The sequence below is a fragment of the Oncorhynchus nerka genome, linkage group LG27 (assembly GCF_034236695.1).
Source record: "Oncorhynchus nerka isolate Pitt River linkage group LG27, Oner_Uvic_2.0, whole genome shotgun sequence".
In the NCBI taxonomy this organism is placed as follows: domain Eukaryota; kingdom Metazoa; phylum Chordata; class Actinopteri; order Salmoniformes; family Salmonidae; genus Oncorhynchus; species Oncorhynchus nerka.
The window spans coordinates 22327831-22344308 of NC_088422.1; the positions used below are offsets into that span (position 1 = coordinate 22327831).

At 43.0% G+C, this 16478-nt stretch overlaps 1 protein-coding gene across 1 annotated transcript in view; it reads right to left on the bottom strand.

Moving 5' to 3' along the window:
• Positions 1-1483, bottom strand: part of LOC115111368 (nuclear receptor ROR-beta-like) — a 39465-nt gene extending 37982 nt beyond the window's left edge. The window contains exon 1 of the mRNA XM_029637355.2: positions 1206-1483. Coding sequence (XP_029493215.2) covers positions 1206-1212 — 7 coding nt within the window. The 5' untranslated portion in view covers positions 1213-1483. The remainder of the gene's footprint in view (positions 1-1205) is intronic.
• Positions 1484-16478: the final 14995 nt, after the last annotated feature.

A 16478-nucleotide genomic window follows, 5' to 3' on the forward strand; every position in this document is an offset into this window, starting at 1 on the left:
ATTAACGGTAAATTGCCTATAATTCAGAAGTCTAGAGTTTAGTTAAACCTCACTTCATTATTAACATAATGATGTTTTATTATTATTTGTGATTATAGATATACAACGTAGAATGAGTATGTTGCCTGAACAACAGAGGTAATAGCCTACCTCCCAGTGAGGCTATCACCTGTCTTTCATTTAAAAAAACACATTATAGGCTACTTTTATGTAGTGATAATAATTCCTGTAGGCTTAGTTTCTTCATGGGTTATATTTTTAGTGATTGTATTTATTTTACAATTAATAAGTTATAGGCTATAGTGATCTGCTTAATAACACTACCTATGTAATTTGCTCACAATTAGTAATCATGGATACGTTAATTTGTTCAATTATTGGGCAGAACTGCATTGCCACTGTTTTGCCATTCTGGCATAATTTGTAGGAGATGTAAAATAGGCCTGCTATTCAGCATTTAAAGCTGATCTAAAGCACATGATTGGGACCGGGAGAGCTGTGGAGTGAACTTCCGTCTGGAAGACTGGGGTCAGTTCTTTATCGCCCACTCTCTCTGGTGTGTGTGTGTGTGTGTGTGCGCGCGTGTGTGTATGTGTTGGACCTGGGGGGCACTGCATTTCGATGCTTTCGGCGCGGTGCGGCGCTTGACTGACGGAAATGGGTTAGTAGAGCGCATAACACGTTGGAACACAGAACCTCCGCGCTTGGCCCTAGCACCATGGAGGTCTGGTACACACAGCCTATACCTGCTGCTCTCTGAGAAAATAGTTGTTTCTTTAATTCATCACTGGCAATAGTTAATGGAAATGGCAATAGAGGTCTTCACGTGCGTCCATTTGTTTGTAGTGAGTAGAAGTTAACTCAAACACTGTAACTCACTTAATGCAAGGTGTTTGATGGACCACACACACACACACACACACACACACACGAATATCCGAATAGGCTACAACAATGACAATAAATGGCCATGTTATCCTCACACTTGGGCTAATAGTTTGTTTGACTGAGGCTGTATGAGCAAGTTAGGCTGAAAAAACTTCCCGAGTAAGTTTACACAGCCCACACACAACATAACTACAGTCCCGAATGGATTTGTGGAATACCAGTGTGATGTGAGTGAGTGGATATAGCGGCCGGGCGCCACACGCGCTCCATGGCCAGCTATTTAAATGAGCTGTCAAAAGCAGTTGGATTCTCCTTACCTCGCATAGTGGTTGTGGTGCGATTCGCTTCCGAATGCAGCAGTCATGAAGAAACAAACATAAAGACTTAAAAAAGCAATATCCTCGGGGGAAAAAAACAATGTTAATATTCGGCGTCGTCCACGTTCATTCAATGAGTGTTTTTTATGTGCAAAAGCATTCCAGTCCAGAACGGGCTCGAGCTTGGTGACGCACTGGGCAGAGCGCGGGCGGTGGAGTCTGGAGCAGTAGTCGGACGGTTTGAGTCGTGCGCGCAGCGAGCATGCGAGTTTTCACATGACATCTGCGTCTGCACATCAACCCGAGGTTTTCACTGTTTCCCCCCGGCGGAGGGGAGAGCGCTAGAGGCTTACAGGAGCAGGGATTGGACTAGCACTTTCTGCTCCTCCCACTCTCGAACGTCCCCAATGAGTGTGAGTGTAGTAGCCCATGTTAGACAGTATCCGTCTGCGCGTGAGGGCACTGTCAACTGTGAGGATAAGATACATCATCCTCCCACATAAATTGTGTTTACAAACAGTTAGTTAGACTACAATAACACATAACCTAACTATCTAACGGCCATATGTAGAACCTACTGAATTGTAGTCAAAAGATGGAGCGTTTGGTTTAAGTCTGTCTACATGAATACGTTTCTAAGTTCACAGACAGTTTGCAGTCAAATCAATAGGTTACATAAATGCCTTTTCAATTTATAGGCCTATACATATCTTACAATCAGGTATAATAGCCTAGGCTACACCAGTTAGATGAGCAAATCTTTAAATCTTTCAGAATTGGGATTTGATAAATGGTTGTATCTAAATAGTTTATTGATACACAGTTCAACACTCTCTGGTAAATATTTAAAATATTCCTTGGATGTTAAACACTGTAATGGCTGTGAATTAAATAGTAGAATAGAGCCGTGGAATAATATATATATATTTAAATAGGCTATTCAATTGGTAATCAGTAAAATTTTGCTGTTCAAATGCTTATTTAAGTGTCACTGAGAGGATGACATTAGGCTACATGTCTAATGTTTCTTCTGCAAGTGGTGTATGTGCTTACCTATTTTTTTTACCTGCTAACTAATAATCTATTTGGTGATTGGTCAATACATTGCTTGTAATAGCTTTATTGAAAACAGGAACTGACAGACATTTTTATTTGTGGCCCTCAGTGGTTGTGGCTGATGGTGACCATCCTGTCCTTGCTCCTACAGAAAGTCCTCCATCCACCTGTACTCTGACTCTCAACTTACATTACCAATAACCATATTCAGTTAGAGTAAAGAAACATGCATTGTTTTATGCAGAGCATCACAGAGATGAACAAACAATTCACCTCTTCAATAATGAGGAATTACCGGTAAGTAACACACCATTCAAATGACGCCTATATTCTATATACAGTGGGGCAAAAATGTATTTAGTCAGCCACCAATTGTGCAAGTTCTCCCACTTAAAAAGATGAGAGAGGCCTGTAATTTTCATCGTAGGTACACTTCAACTATGACAGACAAAATGAGATGACAATTACAGGCCTCTCTCATCTTTTTAAGTGGGAGAACTTGCACAATTGGTGGCTGACTAAATACTTTTTTGCCCCACTGTATGCCCCTGTGTAGTGAAGAGTAATTAAAGGTCATGTGTGGTGATGATCATGGAGTTGTCCCATTGTGCCATCACTAGCAAATAGAGGCATGCTGCCTATATATATATACACTTGTAATCACTGACCATTTTAATAAATGGAACACTAGTCACTTTAATAATGTTTAAATATCTTGCATTACTCATCTCATATGTATATACTGTATTCTATTCTACTGTATCTTAGTCTATGCCGCTCTGACATTGCTCGTCCATATATCTACTGTATATATTCTTAATTCCATTCCTTACTTAGATTTGTGTGTATTGGGTATATTTTGGGAAATTGTTAGATATTACTTGTTAGATATTATTGCACAGTCGGAGCTAGAAACACAAGCATTTCACTACACCCGCAATAACATCTGCTAAACACTTGTATGTGAGCAATAAAATTTGATTTGATTTAGAGACGTTATTATGCCATTCTTACCCCAGCCTGACCAGCTCTGACCCCTGACTGACCCCGCATTACATTACTTCCTATTATGTCTGACTTCACTGTACCTCAGTGTACCTACAGTTTCACTCTATCGCAATCTGAACTGTTATGTCATAAGCATGCATTGCAGTGTCTCTTCCTCGTCACTTATGGGATCATTACTGCCTTACTGAGATTTTAGCAACACATGTTGTTTTTTCATTCTGAGTAGCCCAGCTACAGTTCTATCCCAATTGTATTTCATGGAGATTATTAGGCTTATGATGGACATAATGATGGATGTAAGCACCTTTACATGCAAGAGTATATGTTGGTTTGCAGTCTATAGCGCCCTGTCCCATAGCCCCTGTAGTTGTGGCGTCAGAGTGTTGGACCTGGAAAGGCAAGGAAAGAGAGAGAGACAGAAAGAGGGGGAGAGAGAGAAACAGCCCCGAGCACATCTCCACTGACCTACATTTCATCCCTTGCTTTTTTTCATCCATTATATTTTCATCTCATTTCTCTTGTACCAACAGCTCCGTAATTGTGATGTAATGACCAAAGCAAGTATGACAAAAGGCTAGACTGGTCAAAAAAGATGGCCCTGAAGAGAGACAGACATCCAGAGGGAGAGAGGGAGAAAGGGAGAGGGAGAGAGGGAGAGAGGGAGAAGGGGAGAGAGGGAGAGAGAGAGAGAGAGGGGGAGAGAGGGAGAGAGAGAGAGAGAGGGGGGAGAGAGAGAGAGAGAGGGAGAAGGGAGAGAGGGGGAGAGAGAAGAGGGGGAGAGAGGGAGAGAGGGAGAAGGGAAGAAAGGAAGGAGTGGGCTGTGTCAAAATACAAAAAGCTTTTTCTTTTTGTTCAGGCAATACAACCTGTCCTCATGTGCTCTTTGTGTGCTTCAGTGATCTTAATGGCATATAGCATAGTAAGCAGGAGCCATCTGAGCTCTAAGGATCCATTAAGCAGGATTACCTCTCATACGGATGCCTTATCAACTGAGAGAAAACCTATTGATGACATGGAACTGAAATTATGTGACACTACATTATTCCTTGAGAAGGAAAAAAATAGAGGATAACATTCTTGTGTTGGTGGAGGTTCCTTTAGCTAGGAAACGGAAGATAGACCTCCATAGAAAAAAATATAAAATAATATTCATTCTACTATAGGCTTATGAAATATCCTCCTTGTAAGTACAACTACTGGTATACTAAGTGTGTAATTCTGAATTGAAGAAGTCTGCTGCCATATGGTGTCTAAGCAGAGTGAGAAAGGAAGTGACTGGGCCATGCCCAAGGGCTTAGCTTGGGGAATGCATTGAAAAGCACTCAGACCAGAGACAGGATCTAAGGACTCTCTCTCTCTCTCTCAGTCTGTCTTTCTATCTGATTCAGCACTACTGCTTCACTTCACCTCCTTGGTTTAGTTCTCTTCCTGATTCTTCCAGTTGCATCCTCTCATAAATCTTTTCCTATGTGGTCTTTCTACATTTGACCTGCTTGTTTCACCCCAGCCATATGTCTAAAACTGTTATGAAATGATTTCTCTGTATCACTTTCTCTCTCATTGTATCTCTCTCTGTATCTCTCTCTGTATCTCTCGCTCTCTCTCTCTCGCTCCCAATTTCAATTAAATTCAGTTTCAATGTAAGTTCTTTATTGCCATGGGAAACATATGTTAACATTGCCAACGCAAGTGAAGTAGAAAATAAACAAAAGTGAAATAAACAATAACAATTAACAGCAAACATTACACTCACAAAAGTTCCAAAATAATAAAGACATTTCAAATGTCATATTATGTGCAAATAGTTAAAAGTACAATAGTAAACATAAACTCCTCTCACTCTCAACTGCGTTTATTTTCAGAAAACTTCAGCAAACTTTTTATGAACATAACAAGATTCAACAACTGAGATATAAACTGAACACGTTCCACAGACATGTGACTAACATAAATGGAATAATGTGTCCCTGAACAAAGGGGGGGTTAAATTCAAAAGTAACAGTCAGTATCTGGTGTGGCCACCAGCTGCATTCAGTACTGCAGTGCATCTCCTCCTCATGGACTGCAATAGATTTGCCTATTCTTGCTGTGAGATGTTACCCCACTCTTCCACCAAGGCACCTGCAAGTTCCCGGACATTTCTGGGGGGAATGGCCCTAGCCCTCACCCTCCGATCCAACAGGTCCCAGATGTGCTCAATGGGATTGAGATCCGGGCTTTTCGCTGGCCATGGCAGAACACTGAACACTGTCTTGCAGGAAATCACGCACAGAATGAGCAGTATGGCTGGTGGCATTGTCATGCTGGAGAGTCATGTCAGGATGAGCCTGCATTGTGTCCCACCCACCACCCACCAACCCCTCTTTTATGCTACTGCTACTCTCTGTTCATCATATATGTATCGTCACTTTAATCATATCTACATGTACATACTACCTCAATCAGCCTGACTAACCGGTGTCTGTATGTAGCTTCGCTACTTTTATAGCCTCACTACTGTATACAGCCTGTCTTTTTATTGTTGTTTTATTTCTTTACCTACCTATTGTTCACCTAATACCTTTTTTTGCACTATTGGTCAGAGCCTGTAAGTAAGCATTTCACTGTAAGGTGTTGTATTCAGCGCACGTGACAAATAAACTTTGATTTGATTTGTGTACATGGATTTTATAATGTCGTATATTTTTGCCCCAACACCGCTTTCCATCAATTTTTATAGCAAACCCTCATGCCAAATGGAGTCAATTTGTAGTTCATTCAATGTAACTGGAGCATCCAGTGGGTTCTGGTAGTCTTTAATAGTTGATTCTAAGATTTGTATTTGATCATGTATATATTTTTTCTGTTTGTTCTTTGTTATATGGACAAAAAGATTGGATAACTGGTTTACCCATACATCTCTGTTTTGGATAGATAACTCTTTGTGTTGTTGTTCGTTTAGTGTTTTCCAACTTTTCCAGAAGTGGTTAGAGTCTATGGAATCTTCAATTATATTGATCTGGTTTCTGATGTGCTGTTCCTTCTTCTTTTTGTAGTGCATTTCTGTATTGTTTTAGTGATTCATCATATTGAAGGCATAGGCTCAGGTTTTCTGGGTCCCTATGTTTTTGGTTGGGTAGGTTTCTCAATTTCTTTCTTAGGTTTTTGCATTCTTCATCAAACCTTTTGTCATTGTTGTTCATTTTCATTTTTAGATTTGATAGGGAAGCTGAGAGGTCAAATTTACTGTTTAGGTTTTCTACTGCCAAGTTTACACCTTCACTATTACAGTGAAACCTTTTGTCCAGGAAGTTGTCTAAAAGGGATTGAATGAATTGTTGCCTAATTGCTTTTTGGTAGGTTTCCACACTACTTTCCTTCCATCTATAGTATTTCTTAATATTATTCAGTTCCTTTGGATTTGATGCCTCATGATTGAGTATTGCTCTGTTCAAGTAGACTGTGATTTTGCTCTGATCTTAGAGGGGTGTCAGTGGGCTGACTGTGAACGCTCTGAGAGACTCTGGGTTGAGGTCAGTGATAAAGTAGTCTACTGTACTACTGCCAAGAGATGAGCTACATGTGTACCTACTGTAGGAGTCCCCTTGAAGACTACTATCTCTCTCTCTCTCTCTCTCTCTCTCTCTCTCTCTCTCTCTCTCTCTTGCGATCAGTCGGTCTGTGTGTGTGTGTGTGTGTAGAAATGTGTTGCACATGTCATTTTGATTACAGCTCACACATACAGACTTGCATGCACATGTGCACATACACACAACACACACACACCCAAGCACTTTGTGCGTACAACACAGAATTAAAGAGGATAATATTAGGGCTATTGTGTGTGAGCAGGAACAGGAGACAAGAAGAGATGGAATAGTGTGCTGATAGTCCTGTTTTTTGAGGATTTAACTCATTCATACCACTCTGTCCCGCCCTTGAGTCGACCATCAGGAAGTTAACTTACATATAATTAGATCGTTTTCCTCCTGAAAATAAAAAATTAGGCCAATGGTCTCTAAGGATTCCCCCTCTCGTCTCAAACGACATGTACAACATTGCCTTTTATTTTCTCCTGAAACAAGCAGGTGATTTTCACTGTGTGTGTGTGTGTGTGTGTGTGTGTGTGTGTGTGTGTGTGTGTGTGTGTGTGTGGGTCTATGTGTGTCTGTAGATCTATGCGAGGGAACATTTCTGTCTTTGTGCATAAATAAGTGTCGGTGGGATATCATCCACCTTGAACTTTCTGAAGTGTCAAAGTAGAGTGAGCGAGAACGAGAGAGAGATTGAAAATACACTTGAGAAATGTGCAGAAAGATACCACAAGTGACATAGGCAATTTCTGGAGAAAAATGACTTCATCATAATTTCAATCCCAAAAAGAATTGAAAGGCAAGCCCTGAAGGAGGAAGGAGGCCGTGTCACCTTGAGAAGCATTAGAGAAAATGTCACACACACACACACACACACACACACACACACACACACACACACACACAGAGCGTCTGCTAAATGACTTAAATGTAAATGTAAATGTAAAGAAAAGTACAAATAAGATTGAAAATAAACAATTAAGCACATGTATGCCCTTCATTATGTTTGTAAGATGTGTAAAATCATATCAATATTATTGAATAATGAAAATGGCTGTAGGATTTGGTTCTGTGCTTAGCCACGGAACAGTTCTTGCTTAACAGTGTTGCACTCCAGTTAAAGTAAAAGGCTGTGGTAACCAGTGTCATCTCATCAAAGCTTTAAATAGTCAGTCACTTAGACAAAACAGGCCTATTTTCCACACTATACCTCACAGTACCAATCATCTGATTTTAATTGGATTTCTGTTTTATCCCTGTTCTTTCCACACAAAGCCATTAAGATATTAAATCTAGTTTTCATGTCCTTATTTTGGTACGCATTAGAATATGCCTGTATGGCCTGAGGCACACTTTGAAAATTATTTAGCCGTTGATTTCGTTCGGAGCGCTTAATATAGTAAACGTTGACGTTAAAATTGTGAGAAATAGCAATCAGAGAGTCAGAAGCGTTCATGTTCAGGATCTGTTGTTTGATATGTTCTGGATGGATCTAGCAAGGGAGACCAATCCCAATCCATACTCCTCTCAGATCAGTTTCTAAAGGTTGAACAATTCATCGTACTTTAATAATCACTGTTCCCCCCCCCTCATTAGCCTTTATTTCAAAATATCCTCTATAGCAGCTCTGAGTGACTTAAAGCAACAAGAAGACTGGCTCCAGTATTACTGTTACTGACGATTCAGTCTCCAATAGTAATGTTGGCTATGACAGCTTGACTGTAATTAAAAGGTCAACAAGTTTTTCTTTACATTTACATTTGTACATCTTTCAGTAACAGCAGGTATTTCCACTCTCTATCCATCTTATTTCCTAACCCCCTAGAGTTGATGTCCACGTCCCCCTGAAATCTAATTAGCGTAATACAACAATCCCCATCAAAATCCGTCTGTTTAAGCTAGATATATTTTTAAATGGGCTCCGTCTCAAGACTCGTCTGAAGGTAACCCAGTACCAGTTAAAAAAATGAATGGAAGTATATATATGGAAGTACTGTAGTGCCAAAAAAGGGATTAAATATGGCAAAAATAAATGTACAAATATATACACTATATATACAAAAGTATGTGGACACCCCTTCAAATTAGTGGATTTGACTATTTCAGCCACAAGTCAGTTTGTAAAATGTCTTCCCTTCTAGAGGTGCCCCGGTCAACTGTAAGTGCTGTTATTGTGAAGTGGAAAGGTGTAGGAGCAACAACGGCTCAGCCGCGAGTGATAGGCCACACAAGCTCACAGAAGGGGACCGCCGAGTGCAGAGGCGCGTAAGCACGTAAAAATCATCTGTCCTCACTACCGAGTTCCAAACTGCCTCTGGAAGCAATGTCAGCACAATAACTGTCCATCTGGAGCTTCATGAAATGCTCACTAACAGGGATGTTAACAAATTTGAGAAATTAGCTTTTTGTGCATCTGGAACTTTTCTGGGTAATTTTATTTCAGCTCATGAAACATGGGACCAACACTTTACATGTTGTGTTTATATTTTTGTTTAGAATATATAAAACTCCCTGGAATGATAAATCGCTATTCTCTGATTGATAACACACCACACAGGCCCCTATCTTCATTAAGTCCTGCCCACCTCTAACCCTTACCTTTTGACCTCCACCCTATCAGAGGGATGCTTGACCAGAGGCTTTTACAGGAGACTAATAACAAATCCCTGGGGTACGCCCCAAAATCCTCTTACTGTCTGTTTCACAGGGGCAGCACTAAGCACTTTAATCTGGAGATAGCGACTATATGGATGTGGGTGGTGGGCATGGGTAGAAGAGCGGGGGCTCATGTTTTTAACCCCTCGCTCGCCCTCTTTAATCCCAAGTCTAGCATGGGGATTAGAGGGCAGTGTCCCTCACCACTGTTTGCCATAAAGCAGTGTTTCTTATGGCACATCTATAAGATTACGTCTATAAGCAGTTTACCCTTTCCGCACTGTGAGAATATTACAGTCAGCACATGGCTAAGGCTAATGACTTTATATGCAATCAGAACATCCCTCCATACAGCCACCATGCAGCATCAGGGCCTGGTATGTCTATAGAAGTGTGTGTGTGTGTATATATGTGTGTGTTTGTGTCAACAACAGGTGTGCCCATCAATGTGGCCCTGTCACTCACTCAGTAGACTAGAGAATCTGGTTTCTCCCTTTTCATTCTCCCCGGCTCACTGGTAACTCCCCCCCTCCCCTCCCAACACATACACCCACCCCACCATGCAAATACGAACCACACCGTTAACTGCTGGGGGATGATTTGACATCTCTCTTGGTTTGGGCTGATGTAAATTTAGTCTGTTAGTCTATTAATCTGTTAGGATTAAGAAGTAACAACAATCTCCCATGGAGTGTGTGTGTGTGTGTGTGTGTGTGTGTGTGTGTGTGTGTGTGTGTGTGTGTGTGTGTGTGTGTGTGTGTGTGTGTGTGTGTGTGTGTGTGTGTGTGTGAATTTAATGACATTAGCAGATTTTTGTAGAAAAAAAAACTAACTTGACATGATAAAATACATTTAGGTAATATATATAGTAAGAATAAAGCCAGTCCCAGTATCATCAGCTCTCAGTCTTGACATGAGATCTGATGTTAAGATTTGACCTCACACAACTCTTGATGTTGTTTCATTTACAGTATGTTGATCATCTGACCACACGGAGGACAAGTTCCCAAGTAAGACACAGTAGTAATGGTTTTGGTATTGCTAATGTGAGTTTAAAATGAGAAGGGGACGCATCAGGGATTACATGATTGTTCTCTAATATTACATACGCTTTGATGAGCATCTACTTAAGTCCTGCCTTATGTGCTGCTGTCACACACACACACACACACACACACACACACACACACACACACACACACACACACACACACACACACACACAAAAAGTACCCTGTTTCATTCACACATTCAAACACCATTAGTACAGTCCAGCTGATACTCTCATTACACAGAAGAAAGGAGAAGAAACATGTCAAGTCTTTGTCTTCCTCTGTCTGGCTCATTCATTGTCTCGCTTATAGGAGGAAGGATGGGAAAGAAAAAGTGGACAGATTCATTCATTGAAGTTTATGGTTTTAAGTGGTAAACACTTTACTTTACATTGGCTATACTGAGCCGTTTCATCAACAAATACACACCACTACTCCACCTCAAGTATACTAGACGTACACAAATAAACTTTTGTTATCATATTAATTTTGTTGTGCTGAAACACAATTACCATTGTATCAAATACAGCTGCTCATCATGTAAGTAACATGTATACTGTATTATAGACTTTCAACCCCTTTTGGAATAATAGGATATTATGGTTTTCTAGATACCATTACAAAATACTTGTTTAAACTGTAGTTTCTCTATGAAGAATGTGGTAACACTTTACATCAAGTGTGAAGTATGTGGAGGTCTCACTCTAAACTGATTATAAACATTATTAAACACAGATTCACTTCCGGTTTAAACGTTTTTTTTCTCTCTCTACACAGCTTGACGCGAGCACAATTGCAAGCTTGATTGGCTTCTAACACTGCAAGACAGTTGAGTGAGTTTTAATATCAAGTCATAATTATTTCACTTATGAGGGGCAGTCTGAGATTCTGGGGATGTTCCAGAAAAGTTGCCATCTTCAAGAGACTATTTGTATTGAGCGATAGTTTTGGGATGCGGTGCTTCGATAATTCACAAAACTTGTGCCACGAAGGCTCAACGTAATGCTCAATGCAATGCTCAACGCAATGCTCAATGCAATGCTCAACGCAATGCTCAACGTAATGCTCAATGCTCAACGTAATGCTCAACGCAATGCTCAACGCAATGCTCAAAACTTGTGCCACGAAGGCTCAACGTAATGCTCAATGCAATGCTCAACGCAATGCTCAATGCAATGCTCAACGCAATGCTCAACGCAATGCTCAATGCAATGCTCAACGCAATGCTCAACGCAATGCTCAACGCAATGCTCAACGCAATGCTCAATGCAATGCTCAATGCAATGCTCAACGCAATGCTTGTTCATTGGAATTGCAAGGGAAATCGGTTGGAGCGAGCAGTCGCATCCGCACTTCGGTCTGCAGGTAGTATAACTTTTCATTACATTTCATTATAGTACAACGGTTTGATTTGTCTAATCTTAGCAATTTCTTCTTAGCTAGCTACATAGTCGTCTTTGTATCAAAGATAATTGCGTAATTATCGTATTTCGTCGTCCTAATGTATCTGCCCAGCAGCTAGCCAGCTAGCTAACGCCCACCGTCTACATAGCTAGCTACATAGCCGTCTCTGTATCAAAGATAATTGTGTAGATAATTGTGTAGTCTAGAGCGATTTTCTAGGTTACCTAGCCAGCTATTGTCGTTCTTTTAACACAACGTAACGTAATCAACACTGCTAGCTAGCTAGCCAGCTAGCCCCTGAATCAACAACGCAGCCAGCTATTTGTCGTCCTTAACGTAGGAGACACTGCTAGCTAGCTAACAGCTAGCCAACGTCTACCGATTAGAACTCAACAACCCGGTCGCATTCCGCCTCGCTCCACAGGTAGTATCACATTTTCATTTCATTTCATTACAGTACAACGGTTTGATTTGTTTGATCGTAGCTAGCTACATAGCTAGCTACATAGCCGTCTCTGTATCAAAGATAATTGTGTAGTCTAGAGCGATTTTCTAGGTTACCTAGCCAGCTATTGTCGTTCTTTTAACGCAACGTAACGTAATCAACAACGCAGCCACTGCCAGCTAGCCTACAAAGTCAACAACGCAGCCACTGCCACCTAGCCTACTTCAGCAGTACTGTATCATTTTTAATCATTTTAGTCAATAAGATTCTTGCTACGTAAGCTCAACTTTCTGAACATTCGAGACGTGTAGTCCACTTGTCATTCCAATCTCCTTTGCATTAGCGTAGCCTCTTCTGTAGCCTGTCAACTATGTGTCTGTCTATCCCTGTTCTCTCCTCTCTGCACAGACCATACAAACGCTCCACACCGCGTGGCCGCGGCCACCCTAATCTGGTGGTCCCAGCGCACGACCCACGTGGAGTTCCAGGTCTCCGGTAGCCTCTGGAACTGCCGATCTGCGGCCAACAAGGCAGAGTTCATCTCAGCCTATGCCTCCCTCCAGTCCCTCGACTTCTTGGCACTGACGGAAACATGGATCACCACAGATAACACTGCTACTCCTACTGCTCTCTCTTCGTCCGCCCACGTGTTCTCGCACACCCCGAGAGCTTCTGGTCAGCGGGGTGGTGGCACCGGGATCCTCATCTCTCCCAAGTGGTCATTCTCTCTTTCTCCCCTTACCCATCTGTCTATCGCCTCCTTTGAATTCCATGCTGTCACAGTTACCAGCCCTTTCAAGCTTAACATCCTTATCATTTATCGCCCTCCAGGTTCCCTCGGAGAGTTCATCAATGAGCTTGATGCCTTGATAAGCTCCTTTCCTGAGGACGGCTCACCTCTCACAGTTCTGGGCGACTTTAACCTCCCCACGTCTACCTTTGACTCATTCCTCTCTGCCTCCTTCTTTCCACTCCTCTCCTCTTTTGACCTCTCCCTCTCACCTTCCCCCTACTCACAAGGCAGGCAATACGCTCGACCTCATCTTTACTAGATGCTGTTCTTCCACTAACCTCATTGCAACTCCCCTCCAAGTCTCCGACCACTACCTTGTATCCTTTTCCCTCTCGCTCTCATCCAACACTTCCCACACTGCCCCTACTCGGATGGTATCGCGCCGTCCCAACCTTCGCTCTCTCTCCCCCGCTACTCTCTCCTCTTCCATCCTATCATCTCTTCCCTCTGCTCAAACCTTCTCCAACCTATCTCCTGATTCTGCCTCCTCAACCCTCCTCTCCTCCCTTTCTGCATCCTTTGACTCTCTATGTCCCCTATCCTCCAGGCCGGCTCGGTCCTCCCCTCCCGCTCCGTGGCTCGACGACTCATTGCGAGCTCACAGAACAGGGCTCCGGGCAGCCGAGCGGAAATGGAGGAAAACTCGCCTCCCTGCGGACCTGGCATCCTTTCACTCCCTCCTCTCTACATTTTCCTCTTCTGTCGCTGCTGCTAAAGCCACTTTCTACCACTCTAAATTCCAAGCATCTGCCTCTAACCCTAGGAAGCTCTTTGCCACCTTCTCCTCCCTCCTGAATCCCCCTCCCCCTCCTCCCTCTCTGCAGATGACTTCGTCAACCATTTTGAAAAGAAGGTCGACGACATCCGATCCTCGTTTGCTAAGTCAAACGACACCGCTGGTTCTGCTCACACTGCCCTACCCTGTGCTCTGACCTCTTTCTCCCCTCTCTCTCCAGATGAAATCTCGCGTCTTGTGACGGCCGGCCGCCCAACAACCTGCCCGCTTGACCCTATCCCCTCCTCTCTTCTCCAGACCATTTCCGGAGACCTTCTCCCTTACCTCACCTCGCTCATCAACTCATCCCTGACCGCTGGCTACGTCCCTTCCGTCTTCAAGAGAGCGAGAGTTGCACCCCTTCTGAAAAAACCTACACTCGATCCCTCCGATGTCAACAACTACAGACCAGTATCCCTTCTTTCTTTTCTCTCCAAAACCCTTGAACGTGCCGTCCTTGGCCAGCTCTCCCGCTATCTCTCTCAGAATGACCTTCTTGATCCAAATCAGTCAGGTTTCAAGACTAGTCATTCAACTGAGACTGCTCTTCTCTGTATCACGGAGGCGCTCCGCACTGCTAAAGCTAACTCTCTCTCCTCTGCTCTCATCCTTCTAGACCTATCGTCTGCCTTCGATACTGTGAACCATCAGATCCTCCTCTCCACCCTCTCCGAGTTGGGCATCTCCGGCGCGGCCCATGCTTGGATTGCGTCCTACCTGACAGGTCGCTCCTACCAGGTGGCGTGGCGAGAATCCGTCTCCTCACCACGTGCTCTCACCACTGGTGTCCCCCAGGGCTCTGTTCTAGGCCCTCTCCTATTCTCGCTATACACCAAGTCACTTGGCTCTGTCATAACCTCACATGGTCTCTCCTATCATTGCTATGCAGACGACACACAATTAATCTTCTCCTTTCCCCTTCTGATGACCAGGTGGCGAATCGCATCTCTGCATGTCTGGCAGACATATCAGTGTGGATGACGGATCACCACCTCAAGCTGAACCTCGGCAAGACGGAGCTGCTCTTCCTCCCTGGGAAGGACTGCCCGTTCCATGATCTCGCCATCACGGTTGACAACTCCACTGTGTCCTCCTCCCAGAGCGCTAAGAACCTTGGCGTGATCCTGGACAACACCCTGTCGTTCTCAACTAACATCAAGGCGGTGGCCCGTTCCTGTAGGTTCATGCTCTACAACATCCGCAGAGTACGACCCTGCCTCACACAGGAAGCGGCGCAGGTCCTAATCCAGGCACTTGTCATCTCCCGTCTGGATTACTGCAACTCGCTGTTGGCTGGGCTCCCTGCCTGTGCCATTAAACCCCTACAACTCATCCAGAACGCCGCAGCCCGTCTGGTGTTCAACCTTCCCAAGTTCTCTCACGTCACCCCGCTCCTCCGCTCTCTCCACTGGCTTCCAGTTGAAGCTCGCATCCGCTACAAGACCATGGTGCTTGCCTACGGAGCTGTGAGGGGAACGGCACCTCAGTACCTCCAGGCTCTGATCAGGCCCTACACCCAAACAAGGGCACTGCGTTCATCCACCTCTGGCCTGCTCGCCTCCCTACCACTGAGGAAGTACAGTTCCCGCTCAGCCCAGTCAAAACTGTTCGCTGCTCTGGCCCCCCAATGGTGGAACAAACTCCCTCACGACGCCAGGACAGCGGAGTCAATCACCACCTTCCGGAGACACCTGAAACCCCACCTCTTTAAGGAATACCTAGGATAGGATAAAGTAATCCTTCTCACCCCCCCCCTTAAAAGATTTAGATGCACTATTGTAAAGTGGCTGCTCCACTGGATGTCATAAGGTGAATGCACCAATTTGTAAGTCGCTCTGGATAAGAGCGTCTGCTAAATGACTTAAATGTAAATGTAAATGTAATACCATCCAGGTAATATTATTTATCTCCCAGCCTCTGTTAATTTCAATGGCAAAACCAGTGTGGCTCCATGAACGCAGTCGAAGTTCACAAAAAGCACATGCTAGGCTTTGTATAGAAGGGCAAGAATCTAGTTAATATATTGGCAATATATTTTAGGCTGGCATGAATCCAAACATTTATGGTATGTTTTGTTTAGTCCATATGTGTAAATTATTTACGATTATATAGGCCCAAATGTATTCACAAAATATTAATGAATGCATGAAGGAATACTATGTAATGATTTACTAACAGTTTAGGAATATTAGGTCATTTAATACTGGCATATTCCACAGGCACACCATCAAACTAAGTGTTACCAAAGATGCAAATTGCAAAGGTTTGACATACTGTATATTAACCATTTAGGTATTTTCTATATAAATGTATTCATATGTTACAAAATATCTATAAAGTATCTATTCTTGCTTTTCAATAGTAACTACTGAACTGCTTACACCCTATTAAACCTTGATTGATACTTTAACAAGTGTTACCAAGGGGATTAACACAGGCATTCCTTTGAGTTGGGCTTCAGAATATTTTGTTACGCTGTTCAGTGACATAATGCTATACGCACTCTAATCTGT